Source organism: Hibiscus syriacus, unplaced genomic scaffold (genome assembly GCF_006381635.1).
Source record: "Hibiscus syriacus cultivar Baekdansim isolate YM2019G1 unplaced genomic scaffold, ASM638163v2 tig00109937_pilon, whole genome shotgun sequence".
Taxonomy (NCBI): domain Eukaryota; kingdom Viridiplantae; phylum Streptophyta; class Magnoliopsida; order Malvales; family Malvaceae; genus Hibiscus; species Hibiscus syriacus.
The window spans coordinates 497,782-515,521 of record NW_024062534.1 but is presented as its reverse complement, the minus strand read 5'-3'; the positions used below and the strand labels follow the sequence as shown (position 1 = coordinate 515,521).

Here is a 17,740-nt window from a genome sequence, read left to right as displayed (position 1 = left end):
ACAGAGATAATCATGACTGAGTCAAGATTCTCGAAAAAAAAATCAAACAGTAATAAAGAATAAGAAAATAAAAGGGTAAACTACGCCGATGATTAATTAAATATGATGAACAATCATTTTGACCACCGCTATTTCAATTTAACCAATCAGACCACCTAACTAACTAAATGCTTCAATCAAGGCATTAGCCGTTGACTTTGAATGGAAGATGTGACATAACAGTTAAAAAATATGTATGATTACAAATTTGATCATTAATATTTATACATTATATCAATTTAGTCATAATTTAATTCAATTAAAATAAATTTAATATCTAATTAGATGGTGAAATGTGTCATTATTAGATTGGATTATATTTTCTTAATTTTTTGTTTATTTAATATTTTTATTTTTCCTCCAATATGATAGTGACATGTGTCACCACATTGGTAAGAGAGAAAATGAAATGGTGAAATATGTAGAAAGTAGGATACAAACATAGGTAAATCACAATATGTGCACATAGCTGAACCACCCAGCTAAGGTCCACAATTGGTTCTATAATACAACATATTTTATTTATCTATTCCAGTTAATGGTAGAAAAAATTATATATTTTATTTTTTATTCAATTTATTAAATATATTTTTTATTTTAACTTAAAAATAGATTTTATTATTAACTTATATTCCAATAATATATTTTATTCTTTTATTAACTTAAGGTAATAATAAAATAATTTTTTTAAGTTAATAAAAGAATAAAATATATTTGAAGTTAAGATAAAATTAAAATATATTTAAAAATATAAATAAAATCAAAATATACTTAATCAGTTGGATAGAAATAAAAAATATATTTTTAAAATTATATAAAATTAAATTAATATATATAAAATGTTATAACTTTTAATTAAATTTTAAAAATTTGTATAAAAATATATACCATATGTTGTAATGTATAAACTATCTAGTACCTTTGTCTTAGTGGTTGATCATTTGCTTGGTAGCTTAACAACCCTAGTTCAATTCCCTTAAATGCCAATTTTCTTTAATTTATTTTTTTATAATCTAAGGGGTGACACGTGCCACCCTCTTATTGGAGAAAAATAAATTTAATCTCCAATTAAAGGCTTAGATGTATCGCAATTTGATTAGAGGATTAAGTTGAATTTAATTAAAATTAAGATCAAATTGACATTTTATGTAAGTAATAAGAATCAATTATATGATTATACCAAAAATATTATCTGAGACGTCATTTTATCATTTAAATTTTAATTGCTACGTCACTTCTTCTATTAAAAACTAATGGTCAGTGACTAGATTGAAATATTTATATAGTTAGGTGATCTGATTGATTAAATCAAAATATCAGTGATCAAAATGATTTTTAACCATAGTTGAGTGGTCAGTCATGTAGTTTACCCAAAAATAAAATGGGTTCTAATTTTCTGTGAGAGTAAAAGGCTATGGTGTAGAAACGTTCAAGGTGAGGGTGGCTTCACGAGGTAGTGACGAGATGATTGTTATACCGACGACCTTGCTTCGTCGATCCGTGTTGAGTGAAGAAGAATGGGAGAAGCGGCACTGCAGGGAAGCAAAAAGGAAAAGAGGAGAAAGAGAAAGAAAAGAAGGAACAGGCGATTGAGTTGTGAAATAGAGCCATTTTAACGTAAAAATCATTGGGAAAATTACACTAAAAATCCCTGTACTCTTAGGTTTTCTGAAAATAGCCAAAATCTTTTCATCCTTTGCATACTTATCACTAATATTATTGTCATTTCAATTTCATCCTTAAATCAATTTAGTGATTTGAATGGAAATTCCTAAATTCTAGGATTTTTAATTTGGGGTGTTACATGCAAAACGAGGCATTAACACTGATCGAAAAAATATATAATGAAATATATAAACAAAGAACTGATTAATCGTGTCGTGGTATTAATCACCGACTTACAAGTGAATTCGTCCTAATGTGTGTAATCACTACAATAAACAAATGAACCTCCGAGGTTAGCACGACTCTCCAAATTTTGATACACCCTAAAAATATAATGGATTCTTGTGGTACTGTTCTTTCTCTCCACTCAAAACAACACTAAAAAAAAATAAAAAGAGTGTTTCAAAAGCAAACAATTACTTAGGGATATAAAACTGAATGAAATTACTCGCTATTTATACGCTAATTAGTAAATGTAAAATCATTATTTTTAAAGCACATTTTAACTCTGTTCAAAAGAGAATTAAAAAGTATATAGAAATAAGTTACAATTTGAGTATTAAGAACATGTTAAGTTTCGTGCTACAAATGGGTGTCAAGATATCTATTTTCCCGTTTCGTCTCCTTACCATTGAAGTTTGTAATTAAATTTAGGGTAAATTACACGGGAAACTACCAAACTATGGTCAATAATCGATTTTGCTACCGAACTATTTTTTATCTCAATTCGACCACCAAACTTTTTAATTGATTCAATCATACCACTCTTTGTTTAAAAAAACGAAGAGTCCTACGTGGCTGTTAATAAATTGGCATAATTATATAATTGATCCTTAATATTTATATATTCTATCAATTTAGTCACTATTTTAATTTAATTAAATAAATTTAACTATCAAATTAGAACATGACATGTGTCAATACATGATTGAAAGATTTTATTTATGAATTTTAAATTATCATGTCATCACCTGATTGAAATGGAAAATTGAACAATAGAGTTGCACCCAAGGAGTTTCGAACGTGCGTCCAAGAGGGAGAAGAGTCCCAAGCCCCAAAACCGTTGGGCCAAAGCTCCCCAATGGTTCTAACTTACAACAATTTCTATTTGACTTGTACCGTTAAATAAATTATTTGGTTAAATAAATTTCAGTTCGATTAATGGTTATAGAAAAAATTTGGTTAATTCAATTCGGTTAATAATTTTCAAATAAATTTCGGTTCGATAAACGGTTAAGGAAAAAATAATTTATTTGAAAATTATTAACCGAACGAAATTAACCAAAATTTTTTAACATTAATCGAACCGAAATTATTTGACCGTTAATTGAACCGAAATTTATTTGAAAATTATTAACCGAACCAAATTAACCGAAATTTTTTTCTTTAACATTAATCGAACCGAAATTATTTGACCGTTAATCGAACCAAAATTTATTTGAAAATCATTAACCGATTTTTTCTTTAACCATTGATCGAACCGAAATTATTTGACTGTTAATCGCACCCAAAATTATTAACAGAATAAAATAAATTTTTTTTTCTTTAACCGTTAATCGAACGGTCAAATCGATTCAAAATTTATTTTAAAATTATTAACCGAATAAAATATATTATTTTTTCCTTAACCGTTAATCGAACCGAAATTTATTTGAAAATTATTAACCGAATCGAATTAACCGAATTTTTTCTGTAATCATTAATCGAACTGAAATTTATTTAACCAAATAATTTATTTAACGGTACAAGTCAAATAGAAATTATTGTAAGTTAGAACCATTGGAGAGCTTTGGCCCAATGGTTTTGGCGCTTGGGACTCTTCTCCACCTTGGACACGGGTTTGAAACTCCTTGGGCGCAACTCTGTTGTTTAATTTTCCATTTCAATCAGGTGGTGACATGTGTCACCACCTGATTGGTTAAAAAATTAATTAATTAAATAATTTAAAATTCATAAATAAAACATTCCAATCATATATTGACACGTGTCATGTTCTAATTGGATAGTTAAATTTATTTAATTAAATTAAAATAGTGACTAAATTGATAGTATATGTAAATATTAAGGACCAATTATATAATTATGCCAATTTATTAACGGACACGTCACCAAATTAACGGCCACGTCAGACTCTCTGTTTTTTTTAACGGAGAATGATCTGATTGAGTCAATTAAAAAGTTTGGTGGTCGAATTGAGACAAAAAGTAGTTCGGTGACAAGATCGATTCATGACCATAGTTTGGTGGTCACCCGTGTAGTTCACCCTTAAATTTAGTTATATAAATTTAAATAATATCGATTTAATAAATAAAAATTTTAATTTAAAGAAGAGGTAATTGTTTTTAACCTAATTTTTGTTGGGAAGTTTGGTGTGGCATGCTATAATTATTTTCTAAGTTTTAACTTTTAATAAATTTATAATATATATTTTAATGTATATTTAATATCTCAACATTCAACAACTATCCCTTAACAATCTATTAACAATTTTTGTATTACATCAAAAATCTATTTTAATTATTTACTGTTTAAAAAGATATTCTAATTTTAATAAGTTTTAGAAAATAAATATTTTAATTTAAAATGTTATTTTTTCTTAATGAAGCAAAAGCTAGAGAAGTGATATCAATAGTCTTAAAAATGGAGGACCATGAAGGTCTCTTCGAAGTATTGGTTCCAGGCCATCCGGGGGGAGATGGTAGAGAGACAATGAGGCATCGTTTCTTGGAGCAAGTTTTTCCAGGAAATCTACTGCGCCATTTGCTGCACCCTTGATTAGCCTGAAGTCAACATGTCAAGCCCTACAAAGGAGGTCTGCAATCATGATGATTTGTGAGAAAGGACTGTCCGACGAGGCATGCAGAAGAAGGTGGAATGCTTCGCTACCGTCAGTTTGAACCAGAACTCGTTCAAATCCTTGGGTACAGGCTAAATGAAGTCCGTGATAGATACCCCAAAGTTCCACCGAGAGAATAGAACAGGAGCCTAAGTCCTTGTTGTAAGCCAAAATAAAATGACCCGGGTGATCCCGAAAAACACCACCTGTTGCCGCTTTCCTAGTGATCCTCGAGACTGCACCATCAGTGTTTATGCAAGTTGTCCTCATATCGGGCGGCTGCCATTAAATCGAGTCATTTGATCATCGTGAGCATACTGGTGGATTAGCTTGGGATAGACTGAAGTATTTTGCCCAAGCCAAACTAGTTCGAAGTAAATTATTCGCCTCGGCTAGAATATCTTGGAAAATAGCCAAGTTTCTTCCTTTCCAAAGATGCCAAACCATGACAAAAAAAAAATAAAAAATTCCAATGGCAGTGGGCAATAGCATAGCTGGTAGAGGAATGAAGATTTTCTACAGCCAATCTTGAAGGGAAAGACTAGAATGAAGATAACTGTGGACTCGGAATTAGCTTCTACAAAAGATCGCGAGCAACCTTACAGTATCGGAGAATGTGCAGCAAGATTTCATCAGGGGCATGGCATGTTCCACTCGAGGCGTCATGGGTGAGACTACGAGTGCACCGAATATGATTTGTAAGGAGTCTGTCACGATAAGCCAGCCATAAGAAGCACCTTATTTTCTCTGGAACCTTGAGTTTCATAAGCTGTTCTCCTTTGTAAATCTTGACACATGTTCTTCAATATATCAATCTAATTTTCATCTTTTATACTCGGAGACTCTTTTTTAAAAACATTTAATAGGATATTTTGGGAGGACATCACAATGTTGATTCATTGAATAGTTCCCAGAGTCTGAATGTACGGTGCCCTGTATGCGGAGTGGTGGAACGGCGAGTTGTTTCGACCGTTGGAGACGTATTATTTTATCTGATTATTTGAGGATTTGGGATAGCAGTCCTCAATCTTTACGTTTATATCTTTTGCACACATTGTTGCCTTCTCTCGGTGGAGTCTTCTTTGATTGTCACTTGAAGCTATTGTTTGCAGCTCCTCTTGGAGGAGTGCCCCGTGGGACCGTTGACTCTGGTGTTTTCCAAACTTTCGTGTGGCCCAATATATGGAAGCTGAGAAGGCTTTTGGCGAAGCTAACAACCTTACGGCTGAAGCCGTGGAATCCTTTTGGTTAGCAGAGGAAGAGCTTGGCTCTAACTTTGCAAGAACCTTTTCGAGGGGTAGTAAAAAGTAATTGCAGCTAAGGAGGCTGAACTGCAGGCAATCAATGCTATGAATCGGGCATCGAGAGTGGAGTTAGTGTAAGTTCTTCGTTTGGGTAATTTTAGGTTGTTTCTAAGTTTGTATATAGGGTTTGTTTTTTAAGTAAGCGCACGCGTATTCTCATTGTTTGGGGTATGAATGTCTATATCTAACTAAATCAAAGAAATGCAGGAGATCAAAACACGTGAAAACAAGCAGCATATATTAGTTGAAGCGAAATTAAGAACCCTGATGTAAAATCTCATTTAAAAAATAAGTCCAAGATCATAATATTGCAGAAATATCATTTAGATCCATAAGCAAAAGCAAAAAATCCAAACCTAGGCGGTAAGAACAACAGCACCACCAGCCTCCTTAATCTTCTTCTCAGCAGTCTTGGATACCAACTTAGCCTTAACTATGATCGGTTTATTATCGGGCAACACACCTTTTCCCAGGACCTTAAAGTAACCGAACTGGGTTACGTCGACCATTGGCGCCGAATCCTTGTTGGCCTTTGCCTTGGCGTCTTGTGGGACGAGAGACCAGAGCTTGTCGATGTTGACGATGGGGCAGTAGAACTTGTTGCGGAGCTTGTGGAAATATCTCATACCCACTTTCCCGAAGTACCCAGGGTGATACTTGTCGAAGAGGATCCTGTGGTGGTGCATACCTCCGGCGTTACCTCTCCCACCTGGATGCTTGCGGTGCTTGCCGATACGGCCGTGGCCTGCGCTCACGTGGCCGCGCTTCTTGCGGTTTTTCTTGAAGCGGATTGTCATTGTACGATACTAGGATTGGTTCCGATTCGGGGACGGGGAGGAGTAAAGAGCGGCTGACAGATGAAAGTAAGAGCAGGGGTTTGTGAAATTTTATTGTGGTGGCCGGTGGGAAATGGTTGGAACTTCTTGGTTTCCAGGTTTGCCCTCTAGGGTTTTGTTATATTACATATCTAGTACTTTATTTTAATATTTAGTACTTAAATAAAGGGTTCGGGTCGTACTTAAATAAAGGGCTTAAAGGAATAGAACTCAATTAGGCTTAGGGATGTGATATTTTGATGAGATTGGATTGGGCCTTACGTAAGCAGGAGTGTACTTAATTAAAGGGCTTAAAGGAATACAACTCAATTATGCTTAGGGTTGTGACATTTTGATGAGATCGGATTGGGCCTGTTGTTAGTTTATTATATATATATATATATATATTTATTTATTTTATGGTCTATGTTCGGAGTTCCTAATTTTTTATTAATGTTTTTTTAAGATTTAAATATGAATTTTATAATATATTTTATCATTATGTTTAACCGTTACTTATAGGTTTTTTCCCAAATACTACAAGTGGGTAAATTATTTGATCCAATAGGCCAACAGAAATTTTAATTTACAATCTACGATATTTGTTACAATAAAAGGTTAATTCGTCACGTCGACGAGTTCGCTTGAAAATATTTTTTATTGGTCTAGTTATGTCGACTCCACGTTGACCAATTTTTAATATTTTCAATAGGGACTCATCACGTTGAAAGACGAGTCTATTGAGAATTTAAACTTTTTATATTCATTAAATAATTTTAAAATTCAAAAAATTTGCAAATCTAAAAGGTGACGAGCTTGGTTTTAAATTGCGGGATGCGCTCGCATCACAAACCCGATGAGTTAATTTTCACAAAAAAAAATACTTTTGAACTAATTTTATACCTTGTAAATACTTATATATAAAAAATACTTCAATTAATACCAAAAGTAGTTTAATAGTACTTCATAAATGTTGAATAACATAATAGACAAGTACGCATAGGAAAATCAAAACAACCAAAAGACAAATCAACAATAGCCCCCACTTCCCCCCCCCCCCCCAAAGTTCTCCAAACTTTCTATAGTCACAAACTAAATGTCTCCAAGATCCCCATCATCAAAACCGAGCATGTCTACATCTCCCTCATCATCATCAGTCACTCCAATGTCTTTCTCCATCTCATCTTTGTCAACAAGAGCGAGTCTTTTCCCTTTATCATTTCTTGATGGGCCGACCCCATCATCACCTCCTCTTCTTGATCCTCTAGTGAAATGACTTGGCTCATTAGCCCCAGAAGCTCTACCCACCGCATCCCATCTAAGATCATCTCAAGAAACACCAAATCTTCTTCAACTTCATCATTTTCCATTCTACCCATCAACCATTCATTACTTTCATCAATATCATCCAAAGCAATAGGATCAGGGGTTCCCTTTCGGCGTTGCAATGAATGATTGAATTTAACATAAACCATATCATTCAATCTTTCTTGTGCCAACCTATTGCGCTTCTTGGTGTGAAGCTATCAAAAATTAAATTGTATGTTAATTGATAATATATTTTAATTAAAATACGAAATTGGGATATATATACACTATTACACTTACGTGTTGAAAAACGCCCCAATTTCTTTCACAACTTGTGACACTACAAGTAAGACTAAGAACTCATATGGCAAACTTTTGCAAGTTAGGAGACGAAGCTCCATATGTTTCCCACCATTCCGCTACAAGGAGCAAAAAATTAGAAGAGTAAAATTAGTATGCATAAGAGTAATAACATATTTTTTTAATTTAATACATTTATAGAATTATTCTTACCCGGTGCCATTTGCTTCCTTTGCCTAATAGCCGAACTTTTACCAAACATCCCTTCGGCTTTCTTATACTTGTTTAATTCTCTTATGGTTTGGTCTTCCACTTGAGCATTCAGGGACAACCGTTCAATACAAGATTGTAAACCATCCATTATTTCTTCACAACTTTTAATCCGCTTCACATCATCATAGAAAATGGATGGGTTTAAGTAATGGCTCGTGGCATGCAAAGGTCGGTGGAGTTGATGTTCCCACCTATGGTCAACTTGAGTGTATATGCAATGTTCCTCCAAAAGGTCTCTTGTAAAAAGTAAGAATGCAACAATTTGCCTTTATGTTCCTTAGACCACTTGCTCTCCATCCATTCTTGAGAAGCAACCATCTTCCTCAAGTTATTTTTTTTCTTGTGAAATTGAAGGAGAGTGATAAAGGATGTTGCAAATCGAGTAATCGCGAGCCTATGCAAGTTCCTTTGATTTGTGAACTTCCTCATCAAGTTTACTAGACTAACATAACTGTATATATACCCGTTTGCCGAAATTGCCTTTTTCAAACAATTTTTCACCTGTAGAATTTGCTTCCTAATATCTTCTAACATGAGATATATGCAATGTGCCGCACATGGAGTCCAGTAAAGATATTTTCTAGTAGCTTCTAACATCTTTCCTACAAAGTTTAAAATAAACAATTAGGTGACATTATATATATATATATGAAAGAGAAATACTAAATTAGTAAATGTTAGTAAGTAGTAATTTAGTAGTATGTTACCCACTTTGACATAGGTGGATGCATTATCGGCGATCACTTGCACCACATTCTCTTCGCCAACTTCATCTACCATTTTGTCAAGAATCCTAAACAACAAGTTGGCATCCTTGGAGACATTCGAAACATCCATCGATTTAACAAATATGGAACCCTTTGGAGAGTTCACCATGAAGTTAACGATGTCTTTTTGGACAACCGAATCTCTCAATCCATCCGATAGAATTGAGCAACCTTTATCGGCCCATTCTTTCTTGTGTTCGTTGACTTGCTCTTCCACCTCTTTTACTTCTTGCTTGAGTAATGGAACTCTAAGCTCATACATACTTGGTGGTTTCATTCCCGTACCAAATTATCCTATAGCTTCAATCATAACCTTAAAGCTATCGTAATTTGCGGCATGAAAAGGAATGCCCGCATCATAGAACCACCGTGCTATATATTTACAAACTTTTTCCCTCAACTCTTTTTGAACCGCGACATTGATAGTTTGTTGCTTCCCTCTTTTTCCAACTTTTCCTCCTTTGACAACATCTTCGGGATTAGGAGCGAAGAACTTATCTATAGGACCTTTTTGTCTTGGTTTTTTTCTTTGAGACATCTTGCTACTACCCCCTTGCACTTCAACACAATCATCATCTTCATCAAGATCATAGTCACTATATTCGAATCTTCTTGAGTAAGTTGAGTTCATCTTTTTTTCTATGGTTTCCATTTCTTTTTTTTGCATGAAAGACCTCACCTCTTCCTTTACATGCTCTGGACAGTTTGGGCAACTAGTAACATTCGACAAACCACCAATGAAATACCATTTCATTCGATACACACCACCCTTCACTACTTTAGGACAAAAATGGCAACGAAAATTGTTTCTGTTGCTAGGCTCTTGCGTAGAATATTTCCTAGCTGGATCAGTTGATTTGTTGGTTGTGTTTGTAGTTGAACCCGTTGAGGTAGCACTAGGAGTTGGTTCCATACTAAAAATCACAAAAAATAACTTACTAAAACACATAAAAGCTTAAACAAGTAGCAAGTAGCAAAACAATCAAACACCCCAGCAACAAAAAATTGAAATATGAACAGATTAACAACATTTAAACAAAATTTTTGATTATTGAACAAATGAATATGGGACGTAATTTTTAGCTTAAACCTTCAGAATTAGCTAAATACATGCATTAAAGCTTGCATGTGCATCTAAAATGTCGTATCTAAAATGTCGTCTGTGTGTGCATGTAATAGTATTACAATCACCATGTGACAAGTGCACATCCAGGTTAATAAAAGAAAAAATTGGGTTTTGTTTCCTTTATCTCTATTCAAACGCTTAAGCAATAATTTTTAGTTCTAAAAGGAAAATGTTTTATCAACGTTATTGAGTTTTGCAGGTTTAGGTCTTCCTGCTTCTCGGGACTAAATCATGATTTTAATTGTAGTTTCTCATGGAATTTGTGGTACAGGTTTTGTCCTGGGAGAAACTTGGTTTAAAAGGTTATATCAGGTTTTAACTTAGGGATGAAAAAAAGTAGCAGCAACCTCTTGTCAAGTCTATTGCGAGTGGCAGGGATGAAAAGAAACAGTAAAATCGATGATAAATGTAAAAATAAAAAACAATTTTCGAGACTTACCTTCAAGTTTCTTCTTCAATGGCAGATCTTCAATAGCAGGTGAGAAAGCTCGATGGAGGGAAAGCAACAACCAGGTGACATTTTATTAGAGATTTAGGTCAATTGAATATGGGTTTTTTAAGCTCATTCCAGCAATTAAGTTAGAAACATAAACTAGTCCAACTAAAAGCCCAAAAAAATTTTACTAAACGCATCGGCTCGCATCAGACCGCATTGGATCGCATCGGCTGTCAAATACGCTTTGACCATCGCAACGGCCGCATCACGCATCAGGCGCACCTGATGCGTGCTTTTTTAAACCAAGGTGACGAGTTTGCCTTGAATTAAAAAAAGTATTTGTTGTGCAACAAACAACTTTTGAAATTAAAAAAAAAAAAGTAACCGTTGAAACTCGTCACATGACCAGTTTCAATAGGATATAATTTTAAAAATATTAATTAAAAAATTAAATTAATATAATATAATTTATTACAAACTAATACATTGCATAATAAAATTTATTTATATTTTCGTAATTCTTGACGATGCCGAGGAGTGATCGAATGATAATGATGCGGGGCTCGTCGAGTACGTCGGGGTTGTCCGCCTTGATCGTCTTCGTCTTCATCTTCGTTTGCTTCTTGAAGAGAAGGTGTATCGAACATCACTCCACTTTGAGATGCATCTTCGAAATACAGTGAAATGCTTATGGTATTTGAAGCCATCATTACTGTCATTGACTCAATTTGGCTATTAAAATGATCATCGATTATAAGATGTTGCTCTGTTGAGTCCATCGACTACCAAAAGTTACAAAATGATCATCGATTATAGGATAATGTTTTATTGAGTTATTGACTATTAAAATTTATAAAATGATAATTGATAGTGTTGCTCTATTGAGTCCATCGACCACTAAAAGTTACAAAATGATCACCTAGTTATTCATATGTTTTAAACTCGTCATTTTCTATTAAAAATTTGATGACAAATTGAGCTAAACATTAACCTACTGACTGAGATATAATAAAATTGATCCCAAAATCTCAAACGATTATTATATCCTATTTAGTAGGTTACGTCACAATTTGATCACAATTTCATTAGATTCTTCTGCTGTCTTTGGATAGGTTTCTTGGGGTTCCTTTCTTTCATTCCATGGTGGTAAAGTCAAGGGCATTTAAATCTAACATATATATTTTCATGGATACTGAATCTGTTCTCCCGCCTGACTTTGTTTCGGCGTTGAATTATGCTCATAAACTTGATAATGATTGGCTCCTTTTTGCTTCTCCAAGAAATGTTTCAAATTTCCCATTCTATCTAGACAATGATGAGAAACATTGGCTAAAAGATGGAAAAAGCATAAGAATTCAGGAGGTATGTATAGAAAATCCACACCGAGATCGGAGATCTAGTCAAGGAAACTTCATTTGACATCGTTCTCCGTTTCATCAGTTGCAGGATACACCAGGCTCAAGTTTGCAGTGGAACTGCGGCGACAGTAGAATGGTGATAGCATGGAACAATGGGGATATGCCCTTACAACCACTGGCTAATCAATGAGGCGTTGTCTAGTGGATTAAGGTTCGTGTTTGATGCCAGCTGGACTGTCTCGAACATTGCCCTGGACGATTCACGACGTTGGTCTAACTGTTCAGTTAAGAGCTCCGATCTTTCAGATATTGGAAAGGGAAGTTGGGATATGATGGCAATTCCCATCTTGCAGCAGTATATGGATCATCGTCTCTTCACAGAGTTAACTATTCCGTTGTGATGAAACTTTTGAATTTGATGATCAATACCTTGTTATTAATACTACAGAAGATTTCCTTCATTCTTGTACCTATGAAAGGAAGAGCTTATGGAGAGGAAGCATCCCAAACTGCTGGAGATCGAAGAAAACTTTGGCTTGCATTGCTGGCTCTATAAAGTCGCAGAATGGAACTTTAGGTCGCTCTTTGAGAGATCATATAGTGCCCACAAAGACATTAAAGCTTCCCCTTTCCTTAGAATCACTACTTGCCATCGTTGCAGACAAGAATCGGACAGTTGTGCTCACAGTCGCAGGATACAGTTATAAGGACATGCTAATGAGTTGGGTCTGCAGATTGAGGCACCTCAGAATCACAAACTTTTTGGTTTCTGCACTTGATTACGAGACCTATCAGTTCTCCATAATGCAGGTGTTTCCTCTTATTCTTATTTAGTTTCACAGTTCTTGTTTCAGCTGAGCTGACCCTTCTTCCAGCTTGTATCTGAATGAAGGATTCTGTTTTGTGCCTAGGGCCTTCCTGTCATCAACGATCCATCAGCTCCGAGTAATATTAGCTTTAACGATTGCCACTTTGGAACAGAATGCTTTCAGAGAGTAACCAAGGTGAAATCCAGATTGGTTTTACAGATTCTGAAGCTAGGATACAATGTACTTTTGAGTCATGTGCATGTATATTGGTTTAGAAATCCTTTTCCAACGCTTTCTTTTTTCGGTCCTTCCATTCTTGCGGCTCAGTCTGATGAATACAATCAAACAGGTGATTCTTACCATTGCACATGGCACTATTACTAGACTAAATGAAAAACTAATCATTTCCATAGTTCTGAAAAATGAACTTGTTCCCTTGCAGGTCCTGTAAACTTACCCAGACGCTTGAACTCCGGCTTTTACTTTTCCCTTGCTGATGCCTCCACTATTGCTGCTATGGAAAAGGTAGTGAGGCATGCTGCAACTTCTGGCCTATCCGAGCAGCCGAGTTTCTACGACACGTCATGCGGTGAAGGGGGTTCCTCTCGTGAGGGTGATAATAGATGTGTGGAACCTGAGACAAATTTGACTGTTCATTTCTTGGACAGAAACCTTTTCCCAAATGTTACATACCTGGGGATATGGGAGAGAGAAGACTTAAAATCAGCCTGCGAGAATCAGGGTTGTCTTGTTCCTCATAACAATTGGATTAGTGGAAGAACGAAGAAGCAGGAGCGACAGGTAGTATTGGGTTTATGGGACTATGATATTGCTACAAGGATGTGCTCTAAGAAGTAATTGACTAGAAGCTTTGCAATCTAGGTTGATAACTTTGAGAATTCTTGTGGAATATGACAAAAGAAAATGTCATTGTTGCTTGTTTAATGCCTTGGTTTCATCCATATTTCAGTGGGAGAATATTATACTAAAGAAGCCGGCCATAAAAATACAAGACGTCATCCAAATCGGTTAGGCAGAAGAATACACAACCTTAAAACAAAGAATGGTCCGTCGTATCCCATGCAACAGAATATAATACAACATCTTGAGCAGGTGGCTTTTAATCCACAGCTATGTTGAAGATGTGTGTTGCATTGTTCAGGTTCGGTAAGCATAAGAACCAGGATTCTGGTTGCAAGCAAGATGTGCGAGGAGCTCCCGTGTCATTTGACTTCTCGCAATCAAGGGATATATATGTGAGGATAGTTCATGCAGGGGGGAAAGAGGAACTGTATCGAAATGCTGTTCCTGTATCCCATCTGATGAAAAAACATCCAAGGATGTGTATTTCACGCGAAGTTTTTACGAATCCTGGTGAGTCGCTTTTATGGCCTGGAGATCGCCTGTTTCCTGGCCAAAAGTATTACTTTATCCCATCCTCTACAGTCCAAAAACTGAAGCGTGGACACCGGAAGAAGATTCAGGTCAAACAAGCAGCTGAACGCAGAGAAGAATTACCAGATGCAAGCATCACTCGGGATATACCTGGAGAAAACTTGAAGGAATCTGTTTATTCTGCGAAAGACTTCTATATTGCCAAGCCTTCCAAGGCATCTAAAGTTCCAAAGGAGAGGTGGTCGAAACATTCAGGGCGGAAAGGTAGAGGGGTAAAGAAGCCTTTCGTACCACCACTCCCAAGGACATCGATGTTGCACGAATCAGGTTGGGAACCCAGTTTAACTTCCATACAAGAACTTTCTTCATGAATCTTTTCTACCTGAAGGTTCTGTTCCCCCCTCCTGTTCGGGTAACGTGCTTGTTATTTTCTTCAGATGCTTGTAAGGGAAGTATATTAACTTGAATAAATCGAAAATATGCATTCTGGATTAGTGTGGTGGTTCTTCTGGCAGATTGAATGCTTTTTTGTCATCCTTAAATTCGATCATCAGTTGCCATTTGCATTATCATACTCAATTTCTTTCACACCAAGTAATCGTGCCTTCGTTTACCATTGATCTTGTGTTTACCATTTGACATCGAAAAATACAAATATGGTCTGCATGCAGTTATTGTCCTCTGCAAATCCAAAATATTTAGTGATTTCCAGTTGAAGAAATCACATAAACTCAACAATGGCATAACAATTTCACAAAAATACTTTGAAAAAAAGGGGGAGTGATTATAATTGATCACATACATCAAGGTGTTTAGATTTCCTCGAATACATTGTCATAAAATGAATGACAAAAGTTTGGTTAAGATCAATGTGTAGACGACCGCCAGAGAAGCACCAACTGGAATTGTGACAGCCCAGGATGCCAAAATCTCTCGATCAGTCTCGGCTCGAAAACTATTTAATCCTCTTGCAAAGCCAACCCCCATGACTGCTCCGACCATAGTATGGGTTGCCGATATTGGCAATGCCAGTTTTGACTCAAAGAGGACGACTGAAGCCGCTGCAAACTCAGCTGCAAACCCTCTTGTTGGTGTGAGTTCAGTTATCTTCTTCCCGATCGTTGCTATCACTCTCTACCCCCACATCATAAGCCCTGCTACAATTCCAAATCCTCCCCAAGCAAGAACATCGTTTGAAATAATGATCTCGGTGCTGCTGGCACAGCCTTGAAGAATCGATAATGCAGCAGCTAGAGGCCCCATCGCGTTTGAAACATCGTTTCCTCCATGGGCGAGTGACATGAAGCAAGCTGACAATACCTGCATGTACCCGAAACCCCATAAACTATTTCCAGTTGGGTGCCTTTAGGCCCTGCAACATCCGAGAGAAGACCGAGATTTTTAGTCTGAGTAGTGCTCTCTTCCGGCTCCGAGTGTGATGAAGAAGTGGCTTTGGCAAGGAGATGACCGAGCTGATTTCTGATAATATTGTAAACTATGAATGCCCCAACTGCTCCACAACCCAAAGCTTGTCCAAGAGCTATCGGAAAGCTCTTACTTAACGGAAAGCCTGCAAAAGAAATCCCGGTTACGCCCAGAAAAACTGCAATTGGTGCCGCTGCAGCCGCTGCTAGTCCCGGATTACGAGCACTGTAAAAAACTAAGTAAACAAGAAAACATGTTGTAAACACAACTGAACAAGCCGGGTCATATGGTTAACCAGAAGTCTCAATGTAAGATTCCAGAGAGAGAGATCATACTCTGCGGATGCATTTGTAGACTAGGAAAGACACCAAGGCTCCTATTACAGGTGAGATAACCCACGATGAAATAACCCTTGCAAGAGACATCCAGAAAACAGCGCCAGGTCCCCCATAAACCAGGCCGAATCCAACCATAGATCCTACTATACAGTGCGTGGTCGAAACCGGCCACCCATAATACGATGCAACCTGGATAAAGACATCATGAATTACATACAAATGTGTAGACGAACAACTGGTTTCATATGGTTAAAAAGTTGCCTGTAAGAACATCTACAACACTTTAATTCATAAGCCCTCCATTACTGATTTCTTAACTACTTCACTGATCGATCTATATATGCAATTGATAGGGTATAAGCCCTCCATTACTTTATGTCAAAGCAGATACAAGTTTATCAGGGATAGTTGAGAAAAGCACCTGCAACCAAGTACCAGCAGAAGCGAGAGAAGAGAGCAATCCAGCAAATAGGAGAGTACTATTCCCCTGAAACACATTAGCAACAAGGATCCCTTTCTGCATTGTATTCGTCACATGAGTTCCCATCAATAACGCTCCCGAGAACTCCAAAATGGCCGCCGTCAAAACAGCCTGACGAAGGGTCAATGCACCCGATCCCACAGAAGTTCCCATGGCATTAGCCACGTCATTGGCTCCGATGTTCCAAGCCATGTAGAACCCGAACAAAAGCGTCGCGTATGACAAAAACTTGGTCTTCAAACCCACTCCTTGACCTAGAGACTTCATGAAGAACGGGAGACTCAGAGCTGCAAACGCTATGAATATAGCAATAGCAGAAGCAGTAGTGGAAGATATATTAAGAGCTTGAGCCATTCCAGGCAAGTCTTCTTCACTCGCTTTCGCTTCACCTTCTTGCTCTTTCTCGCCTTCGGCGTCAGCAAAAGAAGATAAGTTGGCAAAAGGGTGCGTAAGTCTAGAGTTTCTGAAACTCAAGAACGGAAGACAATACCTGGCTGGAACTTGGAGAGGCCTAAACACAAGATTATCTTTCTTGGGCAGTTTAGTTTCATGGTAATGGTGTTTGGGAACATGTAAATGAGGATTCCTGAGAAGAAACGCTTGAGGGGAATTGGTGTTCCTTGCAGGATGTAAACAAGAGAAACGAGTCATGATTCGGAACTTGTAAGGAGCGGGATAAACGAAAGAGAATTTAGTCAGACAAATTATTGGGAAGCATGGAATTTGGAAGAGGAAAGGTAGTAGGTGGTGCAGGAACAAGACTGGAGGAGGGCGGATCATTCAGTTTTTTGGTTTAGTTTTTTGGAAATGGATAATTTGGGAGATTGCTTTGGTTCATCTCGGTTCTAAAGAATGGTGGGAATGGCTTCTTGGACGAGTGTCATTCTACTTCATCCATACACTTGCTAATACTTCTCACATATTTCAGAAAAATTAAGGGAAAAATTTTCTATTTATCCAAATTTCAAAATGAAGATTACTACATCATCCATAGGACCAGGTATGAGTCATTGTATAAGATTTACATGTAATTATTCTCTCTCATAACAACATCACATAAGATTT

The 17,740-nt window shown here is 36.4% G+C and overlaps 1 protein-coding gene and 2 pseudogenes across 1 annotated transcript; 1 reads left to right on the top strand and 2 right to left on the bottom strand.

Moving 5' to 3' along the window:
- Positions 1–6,091: 6,091 nt before the first annotated feature.
- LOC120210894 (60S ribosomal protein L27a-3-like) lies at positions 6,092–6,722 on the bottom strand. The gene has a single exon (XM_039209543.1). The coding sequence runs from the start codon at positions 6,639–6,641 to the stop codon at positions 6,201–6,203; it is 441 nt and encodes a 146-aa protein (XP_039065474.1). The 5' UTR covers positions 6,642–6,722; the 3' UTR covers positions 6,092–6,200.
- A 5,254-nt stretch (positions 6,723–11,976) lies between these two features.
- LOC120210857 lies at positions 11,977–14,136 on the top strand (annotated as a pseudogene).
- A 979-nt stretch (positions 14,137–15,115) lies between these two features.
- Positions 15,116–17,332, bottom strand: LOC120210891 (annotated as a pseudogene).
- Between the last annotated feature and the right edge of the window lie 408 nt (positions 17,333–17,740).

What these genes read in the sequence shown, in the direction of transcription:
- LOC120210894 (XM_039209543.1), bottom strand. Translation starts at nt 6,641, where the DNA reads ATGACAATCCGCTTCAAGAAAAACCGCAAGAAGCGCGGCCACGTGAGC.